The 19,921-nt window shown below is 25.6% G+C and overlaps 1 protein-coding gene across 2 annotated transcripts in view; it reads left to right on the forward strand.

Moving 5' to 3' along the window:
* The window catches only part of LOC124955536 (protein TANC2), a 59,195-nt gene that overhangs the window by 25,919 nt on the left and 13,355 nt on the right, over nt 1-19,921 (forward strand). For both annotated transcript variants that reach the window (XM_047510112.1, XM_047510113.1), the window contains exon 3: nt 18,238-18,653. In XM_047510112.1, the coding sequence (XP_047366068.1) occupies nt 18,238-18,653 (416 nt within the window). The remainder of the gene's footprint in view (nt 1-18,237; nt 18,654-19,921) is intronic.

Genomic DNA, 19,921 nt, shown 5'->3' on the forward strand with positions numbered 1-19,921 from the left:
GAGAAAGAGAGAAATATTATATCTGTTATGTAAGATTTGTTATATATATATATATCATTAATTAATTATAATATTAATTATAGTATACATATATATATATATATTACATATATTATATCTTTTATATATATATAACATAATATGTATAATATATCTTATATATATATATAAAACATATCCATTTTATATGTAATATATATATCATTTATTTATCACACACACATATATATATATATATTTATATAACTTACATAATATGTATAATATTATATATATGATATTATATATATATATATATATATATATATATATATATATATCATTTATTTATTTCATATATTAGATGAACCGGAAAGTAATGTCGTTTCTGCGCATATCGATATTTGATTATGATTAAAAATAAAAACTTGTTAAAAATTTATTCGTTTGAATTTAATTTAAGAAAGCGACATTACTTTCCGGTCCGTCTAATATATATATATATATATACAAAATTAAAAAATTATATATAATTAAAAATAGACTATATATGAATTTAGAAGATTCTCGAATGAATGTGTTCATTTTAAAACGGAAATTTAATAGAAAGAGAGATAAAGGAAGAAAGAGAGGGGGAGTGAGAGAGAGAGAGAGGGGGGGGATGATGGGGGAAGAGACGAAAGAACAGAGGAATTAGGAAACCGAGGCCGATACTCATCGGTTGGCACTATAAAGTGGAACGATATACTTCCGTTTTAAACTTTCTGTGGTATGAGACAGTGATCTGTGAAGGACTTATTTATTATTTTAAATGTGTGCGCGTATGAAAGATAGCGACGAGTTTATGTATGCAGTTGTAGGGTAGCCACCTGTTGCAACCAATCGCATGTCGATGATTGACGCTTACCTTTCAGACCGTAACGTAGTATATTTTACGAGTATTGTGATTACGTTTCCTGTACTCGGTTCATTCATTTTTTATCTCTCTCTCTATCTATCTAACTATCCATCTCTCTCTCTCTCTCTCTCTCTCTCTCTCTCTCTCTCTCTCTTTCTCTCTCCCCCTCTATCTATCTATGTATCTATATATCTATCTGTTTATCTATATATGTATAGAAAGAGAGAAAAAGAGAGAGAGAGAGAGAGAGAGAGAAGACGGAGAGATTAATCTACTTAATAATTTTGAAGAAGATTTTAGAATAATTTTTGATTAGAATTATATTATCGTACTCGTAAAAATAAATTTAATAAATGATTTTTCTGGATTGATTAATTTTTCTTTCTTTTTTCTTTTTTCTTTTTTTTTTTTTTTTTTTTTTTTTTTTTTCTAAATTATAATTTCTCCGATAAGAACGAATCGATAGATAATACGAATAGAGCAGTTTTACTTTTCATGCAAAAAATTTCGTCGTATAAAAATTTAATAGATGATCGTCCTTGAAGCATTACTTTTTTCTTATTTTCTTTTCTTTCTTTTTTCTTTTTTTTTTTTTTATTTATAATTCACTAATAAGAAGAAGTCGATGTATAATAATTCATGAGGAACATACTTCTACTTTTCGTATAATTTAATAATTGCGAAGAAATTTTTCGGACAATTTTTTTTTTTTTCCTAAATTTCATCCTCGTATAAAATTTAATACGTGATTGTCCTGAAAGGATTACTTTTTTTTATTTGTAATTCATAAGAAGAAATCGATGTATAATAATTCATGAGGAACATAGTTCTACTTTTCGTATAATTTAATAATTGCGAAGAAATTTTTAGGACAATTCTTTTTTTTTTTTAAATTTCGCCATCGTATAAAATTTAATACGTGATTGTCCTGGAAGGATTTTTTTTTTTTTTTTTTTTTTTTTTTTTTATTTGTAATTCATAAGAAGAAATCGATGTATAATAATTCGTGAGAAACACAGTTCTACTTTTCGTATAATTTAATAATTGCGAAGAAATTTTTAGGACAATTTTTCTTTTTTTTTAAATTTCATCCTCGTATAAAATTTAATACGTGATTGTCCTGAAAGGATTACTTTTTTTTTTTATTTATAATTCACTAATAAGAAGAAATCGATGTATAATAATTCGTGAGAAACACAGTTCTACTTTTCGTATAATTTAATAATTGCGAAGAAATTTTTAGGACAATTTTTCTTTTTTTTTAAATTTCATCCTCGTATAAAATTTAATACGTGATTGTCCTGAAAGGATTACTTTTTTTTTTTATTTATAATTCACTAATAAGAAGAAATCGATGTATAATAATTCGTGAGAAACACAGTCCTACTTCTCGTATAATTTAATAATTGCGAAGAAATTTTTAGGACAATTTTTTTTTTTTTTTTTTAAATTTTATCCTCGTATAAAATTTAATACGTGATTGTCCTGAAAGGATTACTTTTTTTTTTTTTTTTTTTTTTTTTTTATTTGTAATTCATAAGAAGAAATCGATGTATAATAATTCGTGAGGAACAAAGTTCTACTTTTCGTGAGGAGACGCATCTTGGGGCAAACATCAGCAGCAACTTCAGACGAGGCCAACGGACTTGTTACTCTCCCGCGTGTATCGGCTATTAACTTGGTTGCAGGTTTCTCAGAATGGACGTACCAGACAAGACTGGTAGGACTGGTGGTCACTGTTCGACCCTCCCGTCCGTCTATTCTTACTCGCGTTACACACGCAACACACTTACGGAAACATCGCTAACACATCCTTCTCACGAATCCTCGTGTCTTCTATGGAGTTAGGAGAGCAACTTCGGATAAACGAGCAGGTTTCCTTATTTGTCGTTTTAAACCCCTTTCTTTCCTCCCTCCCTCCCTCCCTCCCTCCCTCCTTCCCCTACATACTCCCTTAAAAACTATCGTACAAAAATCTAATCCAAACGTTGTTTCCAACGAAGTAAGTTATTTAATGGATTATTGTAAATAATGTTATAAGGAAGTATATTGAAAAATATAATGATATATTTTTCTTCATTTTGTTTCGTTTATACGAATTATAAATATTATCTATTAATAAAAATAATATATATATATATATATATATATATATATATATATATATATAGAAATTCAAAAAAAAATTATAAAAATAAAATATAGAAATATAGAGATTTTTATAATGGAATATTATCAATTATAATTGAAAATAATGTTGAACATTTTTCATCTTACTATATTTGTTTAATGGCTAATTATGAATAATTCTAAAGAGAGATATTAAAAAATGAGCGGTGTATTTTTTTTTTCTTTTTCTTTTTCTTTTTTTTTTTTTTATACAGATTAAATTTGTTTTTTTTTTTTTTTTTTTTTTTTTTTTTTTTTTTTTTTTTTTTTTATACAGATTAAATATTATCCATTAAAAATAAATATAGAAATTCTCCCAAGTATATTATTAGTACATTATTTGATAGATAATTATAACATTTGTGATTTTTATATAATGATTAAAATTGTGATTGAATAATATTTGAATAAATGTGATATATTAAGAGCAAATATAATGTAAAAATTTTCAAATTAAATATTATCCGTGAAAAAACATGTAGAGTAATTTTCCATGCAAATGGATAATTATAAATAATTCTAAAAGGGAGATATTAATAACAGCAACAAAAAAACCGTGTATTATTTTTTTCTTTTATATAGATTAAATATTATCTATTAAAAAAAAGACAAAAAAAATTACTTAATAGATAAATACAAATAACGTTAAAGAGAGATATGTTAACAATGTGGATGAGTAAAAAGAACGACAACGTCGTTATCTTTAACAGGGAGAAAATATTATCCATTCGAAAAAAGAAAAAAAGAAAAAAAGAAAAAGAAAGAAAAAACGAAAAGAAAGAAAAAATAACAAATAATATTGAATGAAATTGGTGAAATTCTTGACAATTATTACGTAATTCAAAAATAAGATATCATATTGATATAAAATACGCACGATCACCCACGCGCTCACGCATAAACCCACACAAGCACACATCGTACGCTCGTATATCAAAATTACGAAATATCAAATTAACATGTGAAATAATATATAATGAATAAGAACAGGAAGAAGAAGAAGAAGAAAAAAGAAAAAAGAGAAAAGAGAAAAGAAAAAAGAAAAAAAAGAAAAAGAAAAAGAAAAAGGAAGAATCTAATTCGCAGACCCAATTCTTACGATATGAGTCGCTCGTATCAATTTCAGACTTGACAAGGTCAAGTGGTAGAACGAACTTGTGATTTCAATAATCAATTGATCATCATTTGATCGTCATCGTCAACGTCATCGTCATCGTCATCGTTTTAATAATTAATCAATAGGATGTCAAACGTAATGGAGAAAAAAAAAGAAAAAGGAAATATAAAAAGAGAACAAAAAGAAAAGCGAAGAAAAAAAGAAAAAGGAAAGAAAAATAGTTTCATGGCGTTAAACAGGGAAGATGGAGTTAACGATAAGTTAAACCTCACGCGTATTTTCTTTACTTAGAATTGCACAATAAGTATACTGGAAGCAGCAGCAGTATCGTCTGGCAAAGTGAATTACAACAATGCGTTGAAATCTTTTACTATGCTTCGGGCATAGATTTCTAAGAGAGTTCGTAAGGTCGTTTTGTTCCCACAATAGAATAGGTTTATACCGTTGCTATAAACTTAGAACACAAACCTAACACCGGTTTTGTTCTTTTGGGAAAAAAAAAGGAAAAAAAAAGAAAAAAAAAAAAAAAGAAAAGAAAGAGAAATGTATCACGTTGGCGTATGAACTTAATTATTTCATAATTAACGTAATTAACAACGATCGAGAAAAGATTTTCTTTTTCAAAGTTAATAAAGTAAATCGATGAACTGATTATTCGATATTTTTTTTATTCTTATAAAAAGAAAAAATAATAATAGTGCATAATTAACGTAATTAACAACGATCGAGAAAAGATTTTCTTTTTCAAAGTTAATAAAGTAAATCGATGAACTGATTATTCGATATTTTTTTTATTCTTATAAAAAGAAAAAAATAATAATAGTAATAATAAAAATAGAAAAATAATAATTATTATTATAATATTAATAATAATAATTTCCTTCTATTCAAATATAAGCATTATTATGATCTCGTGCGTGATTAAGCTGATTATATATTTATCTTGTCAGCGACGAAAAATTTATGTATTTTGAAAATTTTTTTTCCTCCGAAATAATCCGAAAAACTAATAATTTGACGTTGTTAATCAATGTTTCGCTTTTATAAAAAAAAAAAATAATAATAATAATAATACCGTATAATTAAGGAGATCATGTAATAAATAAATTATGATAAATAATTCGACATTGATACTCAATGTTTTTTGTTCGTACGTAAAAAAAAAAAAAAAAAAAAAAAAAAAAAGAAAAATTTAAACTAATGAAAAAAAAAATTTGTACGCACGTATTTTGCGCGCGAAAATTTATGTATTTTGAAAAGTTTTTTTTTTCTTCATAACTTCTTATTCAAGAGAATAAAATAAATCGATAAATTTATAATACTACGTTGGTACTATGTTTAGTTAGTATAAAAAAAAAGAGGAAAAGAAAAAAAAGAAAAAAAAAAAGAAAGGAAAAGAAAAAAAATTTTTTTCTACCAATTAGTATATAGGCTCTGTAATCTGCTGTATAATTAATGTGATCACATATTTATCTTGTCAGCGTCGAAAAATTTACGTATTTTGAGAATCTCTTTCCCGGAATGGAAATAAAATAAATCGAAAAACTAATAATTCGATATTAATACTTCGATGTTTTTTAAATTAAAAAGAGAAAGAAAAAAAAAGGATGTTTTCGTACAAATTTACATGTAGATTCTGTAATCTGTTGCATAATTAAAATAATAACATCTAAATCTTGTAAGCGCTGAAAAAATGTACGTATTTTGATAAATTGTTTTTTCATCGATCTTATAAAAATAATTCGAAAAACTAATAATACCATTTTGTTATTTGACATTTTAATCTTATAAAAAAAGAAAAATATTGGAGGGAAAGAATTTCAGCAATTTGACGAAAAAGAAAAACATTGCGTTTTGTTCATATAAAAATAAAAACAACAACAACAACAATGTGGAATTATTAGAAAAATTATTAAAAAGAAATAAAAAGAAAAAAAAAAAAAAAGAAAAATTCCATAATACGTGATTTTTTTTTGTTTTTTTTTGTTTTTTTTTGTTTTTTTTTTTTAAAGAAATTACTTAACACTTAACAGAAGATTGAAAGAAAAAAAGAAGAGTGGGGAAGAAAAAATATATAAGCACTCGGAATATTTCATTAATTTTATTGAATAAAATATTTAATAAATATTCAATTATTTTTATTAGACAAAATATTCGATAAATATTTAATTAAATGTTGAATTATTGAAAATATTTAAATAAAATATTTAATTAAATATTTAATTAAATATTGTATCATTTAAAATATAATATAAATATTGAGAAATATTTAATTAATTTTACATTAAACAAAAAAAATTTAATAAATATTTAATTAAATATCGTATTATTAAAAATATGATATAAATATTAATAAATAATTTAATTAATGTTATTAAATCAAATATTTCAGAATTATTTAATTAAATATCGAATTATTTAAAGCGTAATACAAGTATTAAAAAATATTTTCTAATATCCGGGAAAAGGTACACGTTTCTCTTTCTCTCTCTTTCTCTCTCTCTCTCTCTCTTTCTCTCTCTCTCTCTCTCTCTCTCTCTCTCTCTCTCTCTCTCTCGCTCGCTCGCACGCTCTTTCTCTCTCTTTTTCTCTATCATGTTTTCTACGATTTCGAGGCACGTATCTTTTCGTCTTATCTGCAATGTGTTATCGTGTTACAGCAGCGAGCCTCGTGTTTTATCTTCTTTAGAAACGTACAGGTAAGCTTCGGTCCCTCTTTTCAGATAAACCAAGAAGGATAGACTTCGCTCGGTTAATCAGTCTAATCTATCGCGAACGTAGCTAATCCCATTAGAAGTTAGTACTAACTTTCTGTCCATCATACCAAAACGTATTACACTTATATATTATATATACTTGTATATATGTATGTATGTACGACGAATATATGAAAATTTTCTCCTTTATCTATGAATACACTAAAATCTTATTAAGATAAAGTCATTTTGAAAAGTAATAAATAAATGACCGAAAATAAAATCTTCTTTAATGATTTTATTATATTACAAGATACAAATGGAAAGTATAAAACGTAGAATAATTTTGTTACTAATGGAATGAAAAAATAAAAATGAGGATAAAAGAAAAAAAAAATATATTAATGTCCAATTAACCTACGCATTTTTTTTATTTATTGTACTTTCTTTTTTTTTTTTCTTTTTTTCTGATGTCGAAACAGAACCAGTCAATTTTTTCACATGATAGATCACTTGTGATACATTGCGTATATTTAAAAAGTCGAAAAGATAAAATTGATTTTTCAAAATTTTTTTTTTTTTTTTTTTTTTTTTTTTTTTTTAATATTATTCTTTAAGAATATTCCCTGAAAATTTTCTCAAAAAGTTCTAAGAATTGACGAAGTTACAATCGTTTGAAGTCGACATTACACGTATAACGAACACCATAAATTTTAAACAGTTTTTTTATCAAATTTTTGTTTTGTTTTGTTTTGAAACCCATTGTTTCTTTTTGTTTTTCATTTCTTCATAATCATTAAAAAGCTACAAAAATTTTATTTTAAATGGATAATCGAACATTAATTTCGATCGTTAATAACTTTCGATTGAATAAAAAAAAATATTTAAAAAATTGGCCTCGTTCGAAGGACGTTTTTATTTTATTTTATTTTATTTTATTTTTATTTTTTTTCTTTAATCTTCTTTAACTCTACGAGGCATGAGAGAAGTTCTTTGGAATATGAAAAAAAGAAAAGAAAATGAAAAAAAAAAAAAAAAAAAAAAAAAAAGTTTTTCTTAATTATTTAATATAAAATATTCCTTGAAATGAGAAAGAAAAGAGAAAAAGAAAATAATAACGAGGTGAGTTAAAATATATTCCCAGTGTGCGTAAAAAGTTATGCTAAAAAAAAAAAAAAAGAGACAGTTTTTAACGCATCTAACTAATCTCAAATGATTTAAGACTTTCTCGGGTGTATTTTTATATTTTTTTTCCTTCTTCATTTACATCTGACAATACGTTTATTGAGATATTATTGTCACTGTAAAAATGTGTATTATCTTGCTTTTTATTTTTATTTTTATTTTTATTTTTAGTTATTTATTTGTTTGTTTGTTTCTTTTTTTTTTTCAATTTTTAAAAATTTGTCTTTTTAAATATTCCACGAATTTGCTTAAACGCTGCCACGCGCATTCAAAACACTTTTTGTTAATTAATAATATAAGTAATTATAGTTACAATTAATGATATAAAAGATTATCGTAACAATTGATATTTTTTCACGAGTATGCCTCAAACCCTGCTCCTCCCTTTCTCCCTTCAACGTTTACACGTACACATACGTATGTACGTAAAGTTCGAAATCTGTAAAATCTTTAGGGTATGCGAAAGAAAAAAAAAGGAACCAAGTGTACGGATATATTCCTTTAAAAAAAAAAAAAAAAAAAAAAAAAAAAAAAAAAAAAAAAAAAAAAAAAAAAAGTAATCTTTTGTTCCAAGAAATATTCATTCTTTTGACCGATTTATCCCTATGCTGTTGCATCCTTAAAACCTGCGACAAGATGAGAGAGAACGAGAGAAGAAGCCTTAGGCAAGTGTCTGCGGCAAACTTTCTCTCACTCTCAACTACGAGCAACACTACCATCGAATACTTACATCTATCGGGTGTACCGTTTGAAATCGATCCATTTAATCCGTTTTATCCTTCAACTGTAATCGACGAAAATACGAAATATTATTTATTCACTCGTCCAATTCGAATGATTCTTTTTCTTTTTTTTTTTTTTTTCTTTTTTGTTATCATTTAAAAGTCACGTGAATCAAAGAAATTTTTTTTTTCTTTTTTATTTCCTTTTTTTTTTGTGTGTATATATAAATGTCATTTTTTTTTCTTTTTCTTCTTTTTTCGAGATCACCTATACCTTGTTTCTTTCTTTTTTTTTTTTGTGACGTATACGCGCGCACACAAATTTTTTGATTATAAATATTTGTCAGTTTTTTTTATATAAATAGATATTAGATATTTTTAATAAACCTAAACGCAGCTTGGAAGCTTAATTATTTATACCGATAGGTATTGATATTTTATTATATATATTTATAAAAATGTTTGTAATATATTAATTATTTAATTTTTAAAATATATATATATATATATATATATAATTAATTAATTAAGTATTTTAATAAAAAAAAAATATATATATATAATATTTCTAATAAATTCAGACACTTAATTGTTTACAATAATATTACGTATTAATATTTTGTTATAAATACTTATCAAAATATTCATATACATATATTGGCTTATACAAAAACACTATAAATATTTTTCAATATTTTGTATAAATATTTTAAATATTTAAATATTTAAATATTTTTAATAAACTTAAACTCAATTCTGAAAGCTTAATTATTCATACTGATCATTCATATTTATTAATATTTTTTTACATATATGTATGTATGTGTATATATATATACATAGTATAAATAACATTTTTATATATATATAAATGTTATGTATTCATGATTTTTTTCCTTCATTCGTTTTTAAGGTCACCCATGTCTCCTTTCTTTTTTCTTTATTTTTCGACGCGTATGCGCGCATACAAATTTTTTCCTATTGTTTATTATACCTCTACGAATGCATAATAATGTGTATGAGTTTAAAATGATCGCGACCTTGGACTTCAAAATTTTTCAAAAATTAGTACGAAGTAGTTTAGATTTAATATCAACAGTAATCATAAATTATTTGTTTCCTTCGATTATGTTTCTAACATTTGCGAGTTATATCTTCGAAAAAAAAAAAAAAAAGAAAATAAATAAATAAATAAATAAATCATTTAAAGCTTGAACGTTCTTTAGAAAGAAAAAAAAGTCAATTTAAAAATCAAGAAAAAATAAACACATTCGATATTCAAATAAGTAATACTGAAAGATTTAACAATTAACGAATCCTTGAATATCTGGAAAAAAAAGAAAAAAAAAAAAAGGAAAATAAAAAAGAAAATAGAACAACAACAAAAATAAATGTCTTCGTATCATTGAAATCTGGTATCTCGCTTGGACGTATTTAAGTTTAACGTTAATTAAAAAAAAATTTTTACCATTTTGGTCGAAGGTCTATTTCAAGATTATAACTATTGTAAATGGATGAACGCAGCTATTGTTATGTTGGTCTGTAGCGTACAACGGAAAAGAAGTAATAGTATTTGTAAACGTCAAAGAAAAAAGAATAAAAGTAAAAATAATAAAGAAGAAAAAAAAAAAAAAGAAAGAAAAAAAAATGAGAAAAAATACATAGGTGTGTTTGAAAAATAAAAAAAGAAAAACAGAAACAAAAACAAGAAAAAAATCGAACGTCAAAGTGTCGTTTATAAAAAAAAAAAAGAAAAAGAAAAAGAAAACAAGAAAAAAGAAAAAAAAAAAAGAATTTCTTCTTCGTCCAATTCGTCTTTTAAAAACTATTTAAAATTACTTACGTAGGAAATTTTTTTTTCTATCGCATTATCGCAAGATAAATGAGGAGATAATTTAAGTGGACTGTTTTAAACGAAACACCCTATATATGTATACATACATATGTAAATACACACACACACACACATATATATATATATAACGTGAGTCGTTCTCCTTAAAGATTCGTTGATGATACTTAATCGTTGCCGTTTCGTGAATCATGAATGTGTATCATCGAATGGAAACATAGACCGGAAGTCAATTAAATGTAGACCTTGCAGGTGTTTTAACCCCACCTTTTATAAGCCCTCTTTCCAATTCTTTCTTTCGGAGCTCGAGACGAAAAAATATTTCAAACGAAAGTTATTTATTTTTATTTTTTTTCCCTTTTTCCCTTTCTTTTTTTTTTCTTTTTTTTTTCTTTTCTTTTTTTCTTTTTTTTTCTTTTTTTTTTTTTTTTATACCTAAAATATGCATGATATTAAAGAAAAGAAAAAAGAGATAAGAAAGATCGAAGTTGACCTTGAAACAATCTTGATAGATTCCATCGCGAATAGAAAAAAAAAAAAAAAAAACCTAATAAATGTCGTAATCATTTTTATCGCCTTGAAAATCGAATGGAAAATATTTTTCTAGAATTAATTTTTTCCTTTAAAAGAAAATGTATTTTCTGATTTTTTGTTTTCATTTCTTTTCTTCTCATTTCCTTTTCTTATTCTTTTTTCTTTTTTTTTTTTCTTTCTTTTTTCTTTTTATCGAAACAATAACACTATATCTCGGACACTATGTTATAATATAAATAAAAAAAAAAAAAAAAAAAAATAAGAAAATATAAAAAATTTGCGTATTCATGTATACGAACTAATTAAATAATTTTAAATGAAAAATAAACTGGAATGAATAAATAATTAAAATAAATAAATAAATAAATAAATACGTTGTAATAAGAAACAAAAATGATATTGAAATAAATTGAAGTGAATATGAGACATTAAATAACGAAACGTATAAACGATGAAATGAAGGAATAAAATTAAAAGAAAAGAAAAGAAAAAAAAAAAAATTAAAAAACAAATTAAAAAACAAATTAAAAAACAAATGTGTACCTATACACACCCATTTATTATATGTGTACATATGTATACCCATATGTATACCCATAAGAACTTAAATACTTACGTGAGTTCAGTTATACGACGTGTTTATGTATAGCATTAATAGAATTAACGACAACAGCAAATACGACCCATTCAAATCTATCCATCTATTTATCTATCTATTTATCTGATTTCTCTCATAAATTTGGTTTCCTTTTTCTTTCGTTTTTTTTTTTGTTTTTTACTTATTTTTATCTATTTATCTATTTTTTCTATTTTTTTTTTTTTTTTTTTTTTTTAATCACAACCTATCACTCAAGCAAGTGAAAGATTTACGTACAGATCACAATCTTCTTTTCTATTATACGAACCATATCGTAGTTTATTATAGTCATTGTAATCTTAATCCTAGTTCTAGTTCTAATCCGATTCCTAATTGTAATTATATTCATAATAATAATCCTAATCCTAGTCCTAATTATAATCCTAGTCGTAATTATAATCGTAATCCTAGTCCTAGTTCTAATTGTAATTCTAATCGTAACCCTAGTCGTATTTGTAGTCTCAGTCCTAGTTCTAATCGTAATTCTAGTTCTAATTGTAATCCTAATCGCGTAATCCTAGTCGTAGTTATAGTCATGGCCATAGTCTCAGTCTTAATCATAGTCATTGTCCTAGTCATAATTATAATCGTAATCCTAGTCCTAGTTCTAATTGTAATCCTAATCGTATTTATAATCGCAATCTTAGTCCTAGTCGTAATCCCAGTTCTAATTGTAATTCTAATCGTAACCCTAGTCGTATTTGTAGTCTCAGTCCTAATCCTAATCGTAATTCTAGTCCTAATTGTAATCCTAATCGCGTAATCCTATTCGTAATCTTAGTCGTAGTTATAGTCATGGTCGTAGTACCAGTCTTAATCATAATCGTTGTCCTAGTCGTAATCGTGGTCGTATTCCTAATCTTAATCATGGTCGTATTCCTAATCCTAATCATGGTTGTGGTCGTAGTTTTTAGGTCCTAGATCCTAATCTTAGTCTTGTTCATAGTCATAGTCATGGTCGTAGTCGTAGTTATAGTCTTCTTCATCGTTGTCGTTTCTCGAGCGATTCGAACGGTAACAGAATGTGTTCAACTTGAGAGAGAGAGAGAGAGAGAGAGAGAGAGAGAGAGAGAGAGAGAGAGAGAGAGAGAGAGAGAGAGAGAGAGGAGAAAGAGAAAGAGAAAAAGGGGATGGAATGGGATGGGATGGAATGGGATGGAATGGGATGGAATGAGACGGAATGGAATGAGGGATACGAGGGGAGAGTGGGAGAGTAGAGACGGATAGACCTTCCGTGGCCGATTTAACGAGCCTCCTTAACCTGGACCAACCGTTCAGAGAACTTCTTAGAAGTATTATACTTACTTATTCGCAACTAATACATTTACGATTTTAAAATAGAAAATTCTTCTTTTTACCCAATTTTTATTCGCGTCCTTATTTATTTTTTATTTTGTCCTTTAATGTATCTTTATTTATTTATTATTTCTTTTTTTATTTCTTTTTTATTTTATTTATTTTTTTTTTTTTATCTTTATTTCTTGCTTTTGATTTTTGTTTTTGATTTTGATTTTGATTTTGATTTTAGTTTTGGTTTTCTTCTTTACAAATCGTCATGCCGTTGCTTTTTTTCTTTTCTTTTTCTTTTTCTTTTTCTTTTCTTTTCCTTTTTATTTTATTTGATTTCTTTTTCTTTTATAATATTAATAATATTGATCTATTAATTTTTCAATCGCAATTTCGATAATCACTTTAATGTATTGCATTTTACATCCGCGAATAATCAATTTTGAATGTTTTCGAAAGGTTCTAAATTTTTTTCTTTTCCTTTTATTCTTTTTTTTTCTTTTTTTTTTTTTCTTTTTTTTAATTTTTTCTATTGCTTTTTTTCCAATTAAATTAAGAAAATTTGTCCACCAATCGATAAGTACATAAATAAAATTATTAATAATTAAAAGTAAATTATCTGAAGTGGCTTAATAAAAAAATAAAGGCAATTAATCATTAACATTTCGAAACGTATTCAAATGTTATTAATTAAAAAATATCATCATCATCATCGTCATAATTATAATCATGATAATCATCGTCGAAAGATCGACAAGAAAATCCATTGGACTAATATTTCTTTTGATGTAATCGCGAATAAAATATTTTTCTTGGAAAAGAGAAGAAGTGGTAAAAAATATTCCCCCTTACCTCTAAACCCCTAAGACTACCCTACGCCACCCAATCCCACCCCCATTCTTATTCATCGATTCGTTCTTTTCTCTCGATATAGTTTTCTTTCTCTGCCTTTTGTTTTTGTTTTTCTTTCTTTTTCTTTTTTTGATCTTTTCTTCTTTTCATTTCTTTTTCCTCTCAATGATCACTTTTTCTACGATCGAACTTTATAAAAACGAAACGATCGTCGTGTCAAACGAATAGATATGTACGTAATATACGGAATCAAACAATGCAAAGAAGGAGTTAAACTCCGTCGCGCGAACATTCGATTCCTATGGTCTTTGTCCTGAAAGTCAGTGGAGCGTCGTGAGGACAAAAAGATGAGGGTAAAACAAAAAAAAAAGAAAATAGAGAAAGAAAGAAAAAAATGTATAAAAAGGGAAAAGAAAGACAGAAAGAAAGAAAGAAAACGACCAAAAGGCTAGGAAAAAGGAAGAAAGAAAACGACAAAAAGTCTAGGAAAAAGAGAAACAGAGAGAAAGGCTAAGAGAAAGAGAGAAAGACTAAGAGAAGGAGAAAGAGAGGCTAAGAGAAAGAGAGAAAGAGAGAGAGAGAGAGAGAGAGAATAAGAGAGAGAAAGAGAGAAGGAGAGACAAGTTTAGCGCGGAAGCAAGACGTACTTACTTCCTTGGAGCTCTTTACGTCTTCGAGTGCGTTGACCTAGCTTACGGTAAGCCAGCCCCGAGTGGAATTGCACCTGCCTACCTGTGTGCACTTACCTTACCAGGATAGGAGGTCGTGAGACCCGAATTACCTACCTACCCCCACCCTTCCCTCTCCCTCCACTCCATTCCCCTATCTGTCTATCTTTCTCTCTTTCTCTCTCTCTCTCTCTCTCCCTCTCTTTTTTCCCTGACCCTTACACTTATAACTCGATTAATCCTTTTTCGAAAAAGTTTCAATAATATAACATCCCTAAGATTTTCTATCCTCGTCTATTTGACGTATTATCTTCATAATACGTATGATTAAAAATTATCATAACTTTTTGAATGTTCCATCCTAGATGGAATGATCTTGAAAAATCTTTCGATCGAATTTTTGTTTCATCGTAAATCGCATTTATATTTCATCGATATAAACAAAGAAATATGAATTGGATGGGATTGGGAGGAGAGGGGGAAGACGAGGGAAAGAAATGGTATTTTGAATAAATTTTAATATTTAAATTGAATAATAATAATAATAATAATAATAATAATAATAATAATAATAATACACGAAGATTTGATTATCTATGACCTAATTATATTACGTATTGATATTTTATTATAAATATTTATGAAAATATTTATATATTAATTATTTATTTTTTAAAAATATATGCAATTATTTAAGTATTTTAATAAATAAACATATATATATATATATATATATATATATATAATAATCCGTTAGAATTTTATATAAATATGTATAATATTTGTAATAAATCCAGACACAACCCTAATATTTGATTATTTATAATAATATTACGTATTAATATTTTATTACAAATATTTATGAAAATATTCATACATATATTGACTTATACAAAACAATAAATATTTTTTAGAATTTTGTATAAATATTTGAAATATTTAAATAATTTTATATAAATGTTATATAAATATTTTAATTATTTCAAATATTTATAATAAACTTAAATTCAATTTCCTGAGAACTTAATTATTCATACTGATCATTCATATTACTTATCGATATTTTATAATAAATATCGATGAAGAATATAAAATATATCAACAATATATATACATACATACATACATTTATTATAAATATTGATAAAAATATAAAATATATCGACAATATATATACACACACACATACACAAACACACACTTCAGAATACTTATCATTAATTGATAGAAAATATCAATCATAAAATAATAAAAATAAAATTCAATATATACACAAACTTATTCAATATAAAATTATTAAATTATATATATATATATATATATATATTAAATTTTATATATCACATACTATGTATATATTAAATTGTATATATCATATATTATATAATATATATGTATACATATATGTATATGGTATGTATATATTAAATATTATTAATATATGATATATAATATTTAATACACACATACTATGTATATATTAAATATTATATATCATATATTATATAGTATATATATATGTAGTATTATATACTATATTATATAGTATATATAATATATAATACATACATACCATATGTGTATACATATGTATATATATGGTAAAACGTCGTTCGTGCTGATAGAAAATAAGATCGTTCGGTTGAAGAAGTAGAAGTGGTAGGTAGAAGATAGGTAGGTAGGTAGGGTCGCGCGTGAGTTAACGAGGTCGAACGCATCACGGTGATCGGGGAGCTTGGTGTTGCAGAAGCAAAAGAGGATGCGGATAAGTCGCAAAGTCACGTTACACGTGGTGCTCACGTACATTACGTGAGTATAGGTAGGTAGGTAGGTAAGTACGTGAGGGTGATCGAGAGGAGGACAAGCGCACGCGAGCTCCCGTCGTGACCTCACTTTCTAGAATCCTTTAAGTACGAGGCGCCTCTCTTCGAGAACTTCGATTCGTGTAATCCAACTCCAGTTTCTCGATTATATCGATTATAACCAACGAACGATTTTAATGATTTCTTTCTTTTCTTTTTTTTTTTTTTTTTTTTTTTTTTTTCATAACGTCCTATTTCGAAACTAAAATCTTCCACTTAATTTTTTATCTGACTTGAGAAGAAGAAAGAAAGAAAGAAGAAGTAAGTAACGTGCACACTTAAGAAAATTAAAAAGGAATTTTGGTAAAAAGGGAAGAAAAAAAAAGAACGCAAAATTGCAAAATTTCTTTTCTTTTTTTTCTCCTTTTTTTCTTTTTCTTTTTTTTTTTCATTTTCCTTTCCTTTTCCTTTCTTTTTTTTTTTTTTCACTTAATATACCTACAGGGTGGTCCTCGTAACGGTAAATGTGATTTTTGAGGTACTTACGATAATTTGACCAAATGAAAAAATAAGTCACGATTGGTTACACTTTCTTTTCATTTTTCTTTTGCTTTTTTTCGATTAAAAAAAAAAGCATGGGCTAACTATTTTTTTTTCTTTTTTTTTTTTTAAGGAATTTTAAAGAAACGCTGTGATTCCATTTTTTAAAAAGAAGTCGGGATGACCATTCTTTGAAAAAAAAAAAACCGAAGAAAATTATTCGGCCAATTATTGCTATTATTATTATTATTATTATTGTTATTATTGTTATTATTATTATTATGATTATTATTATTATTATTATTGTTGTTGTTGTAATTTATAGACAGTTAGAAAGTGTTGAAATTTTGTTCGTGAATGTTCTCTTTTTTTCTTTTTGTCAAATTATCTTAAGTGGCTCAAAAATCATGGTTACCGTTAGGAGGGCCACCATATATACTTACATATATGAAACACACATATATATATATATATATATATATATATATAAATATATAGAGGAAGGAGACGAACAAAATGGCCGCTTTAAGCTTCATTGTACATTCTGAGATGAAGTATTAAAATTTTTGAAGATCAAAAATCATTAATTGTACATCGTAATGAGACAAATTAGATTCGAGGTCTGATAAGTGATAAGTGAAGATTTATCATGCGTTGAATTTGTTCATCGTTTTTGTATGTCTATGATTTTCATCGAGAAATTTCTCTTTTTATTATATACAAAAATCCTTTTTTTTTCTTTTTTCTTTTTTTTTTTTTTTTTTTTTTTACAAAAATTTAAGATCATTTCTTAATTTTATACTAATATTTATAATTTTTCATATATCTATCCACTCTTACAATTATGTATACATATATATAATATTTATATAATGTATATATATTATATATATTATAATATATATATATATAATTATATATGCAATATTATAGAAGATAATATATATATATATATATATATATATATATATATGCTCTTTTTTTGTTTGTATATCGATGAAATCGACAATATACTAAAGTAAAAGATACTTTGACAAAAAAAAATTATCAAAAATTCTCCATTATTATTCGAAATTTAGCCTATAATATAAAAAAAACAAAGTTACCTTAACGCATTCAGATATGTTTATATCAAAACAATCGGAGTCAAAACAGAGGATGGTAGATGGGCGATAGGGAATTGGATAAAATAAATCCATTAAGATTTTCTCTAATGAGAAAAAAAAAAATAATAATAATAAAAACAAAACAAAGTAAAAAAAAAAGAAAAAAAGACCAAAACCTTATGATTTTTCACAGATCTGGCGCAGATTCGTGCATTGGTCGAATCGACGGGAATGCTCGGTGGTTCGACTTGCCCTTCCTGCGAGATGCCCTTCGACAAAGGGAAAAAACGACGGTTGATCGATTCCTGCGGCCACGAGAGATGTTACTCTTGCCTTTTCCGTAGCGAGGCTTGTCCACTCTGTATGAGGGCAGAACATCAACGAACCGATCTCAATGGCGACGATGAGGAAGACGAGGAAGGTTTGATCGATGGTAGAACCTTCGGTGAGGAGTTCGTCTTAGGTTCAAACATCGAACCTATGTCAACCCTTTTACCTATCGATGGTGCTTGGATCGATGACTCATCGACGATTAACTCACTTTGCGGGAGTCCAAGGCCACGGAGTAAACTCACGACTCGGGCCAATCTAACGTCTAGAACAATCCACGTAAGAATTTATTATAAATTTTTCATACTTATCTTATAAAATTTTACTTATATTTATATATATACATACACATACTTTATATGTAATATATACCTTATTTTATTATCTTATTACTTTATATATATACAGACACTATCTATATAAATATATATAGTAGTATATATATAGATGGTATATATATATATATGTACTTTTTATATAATTTATTTTATTACTTTACATATATATATATAACTCATGCAATTTGAATACTCTTAGATATCCCTAGAGATATACTAGGATAGATAATAATTTTACTATAATCATTTAATACTCTCGCGTTTGGTAGATTTTTTTTTCTTTTATTTTTTTTCTTTCTTTTTTTTTTTTTGTCGTCCATTAAATGTAATACACAATCAGAAAGTACGATTTTTTTTTTTTTTTTTTTTTTTTTTTTTTTCCATTATAATACTTGACATTTTCTTTTACAAATTAGTACACATCTATCGTACTGTTTACTAATCGCCCAGAATCTATTTAGTAGTCTACGATCGTAAAGAGTTAAGAAAGAGTATAGAATTTTTTTTTTTTCGATTAAAAGAACGCGAAGATGTAAATAGAAGATGATGACGCACGTATGCGGACATCCTTGTATCACAATCCAAGCATTCCTCATTCTCTTCTTTTTATTTTTCTCTTTTCTTCTTTTTTTCTTTTTTTTTTTTTTTGTTTCTTTTTTTTCTTTTTTATTCATTATTTTTATCAATTGACAATGATGAGCATTCTGTGAAATAAATGATCAGTATACGTATATAGAAATATTTTCAATCATTATTTATAATAAAATATTAATAATAAATTAATATAAATGATCAATATAAATAATTAATATGATAAGTGTCAGAATTGAATCTGGATTATATTTTTAATTCATTGAATTTATTTATACATAATGTAGATTTATATAAAATACCAAGGAATTATTAATATTTACAAGTACTTCAATTAAAATATCGGCAGTATTTTTTTTTTTAATTTTTTAATTTTTTTTTTTTCTTTTTTTTTGTATTAATAGATACAATTATATTATCGACAATTTTTATTATATATCTATATTTTATTACGAATGTTAATAATTCGTTTCAGACTATCGATTGAAAATGTTTCAAAAAATACTGATCGTATAAACGTCACTCTTACTCATTTTCTATTTGTGATAATTTTTGAATACTTTTCTTTCAATTAATATCACGACAACGATTTTATAATATAAATGTTTATTATAATTG

This window comes from Vespa velutina, chromosome 18 (assembly GCF_912470025.1).
Source record: "Vespa velutina chromosome 18, iVesVel2.1, whole genome shotgun sequence".
In the NCBI taxonomy this organism is placed as follows: domain Eukaryota; kingdom Metazoa; phylum Arthropoda; class Insecta; order Hymenoptera; family Vespidae; genus Vespa; species Vespa velutina.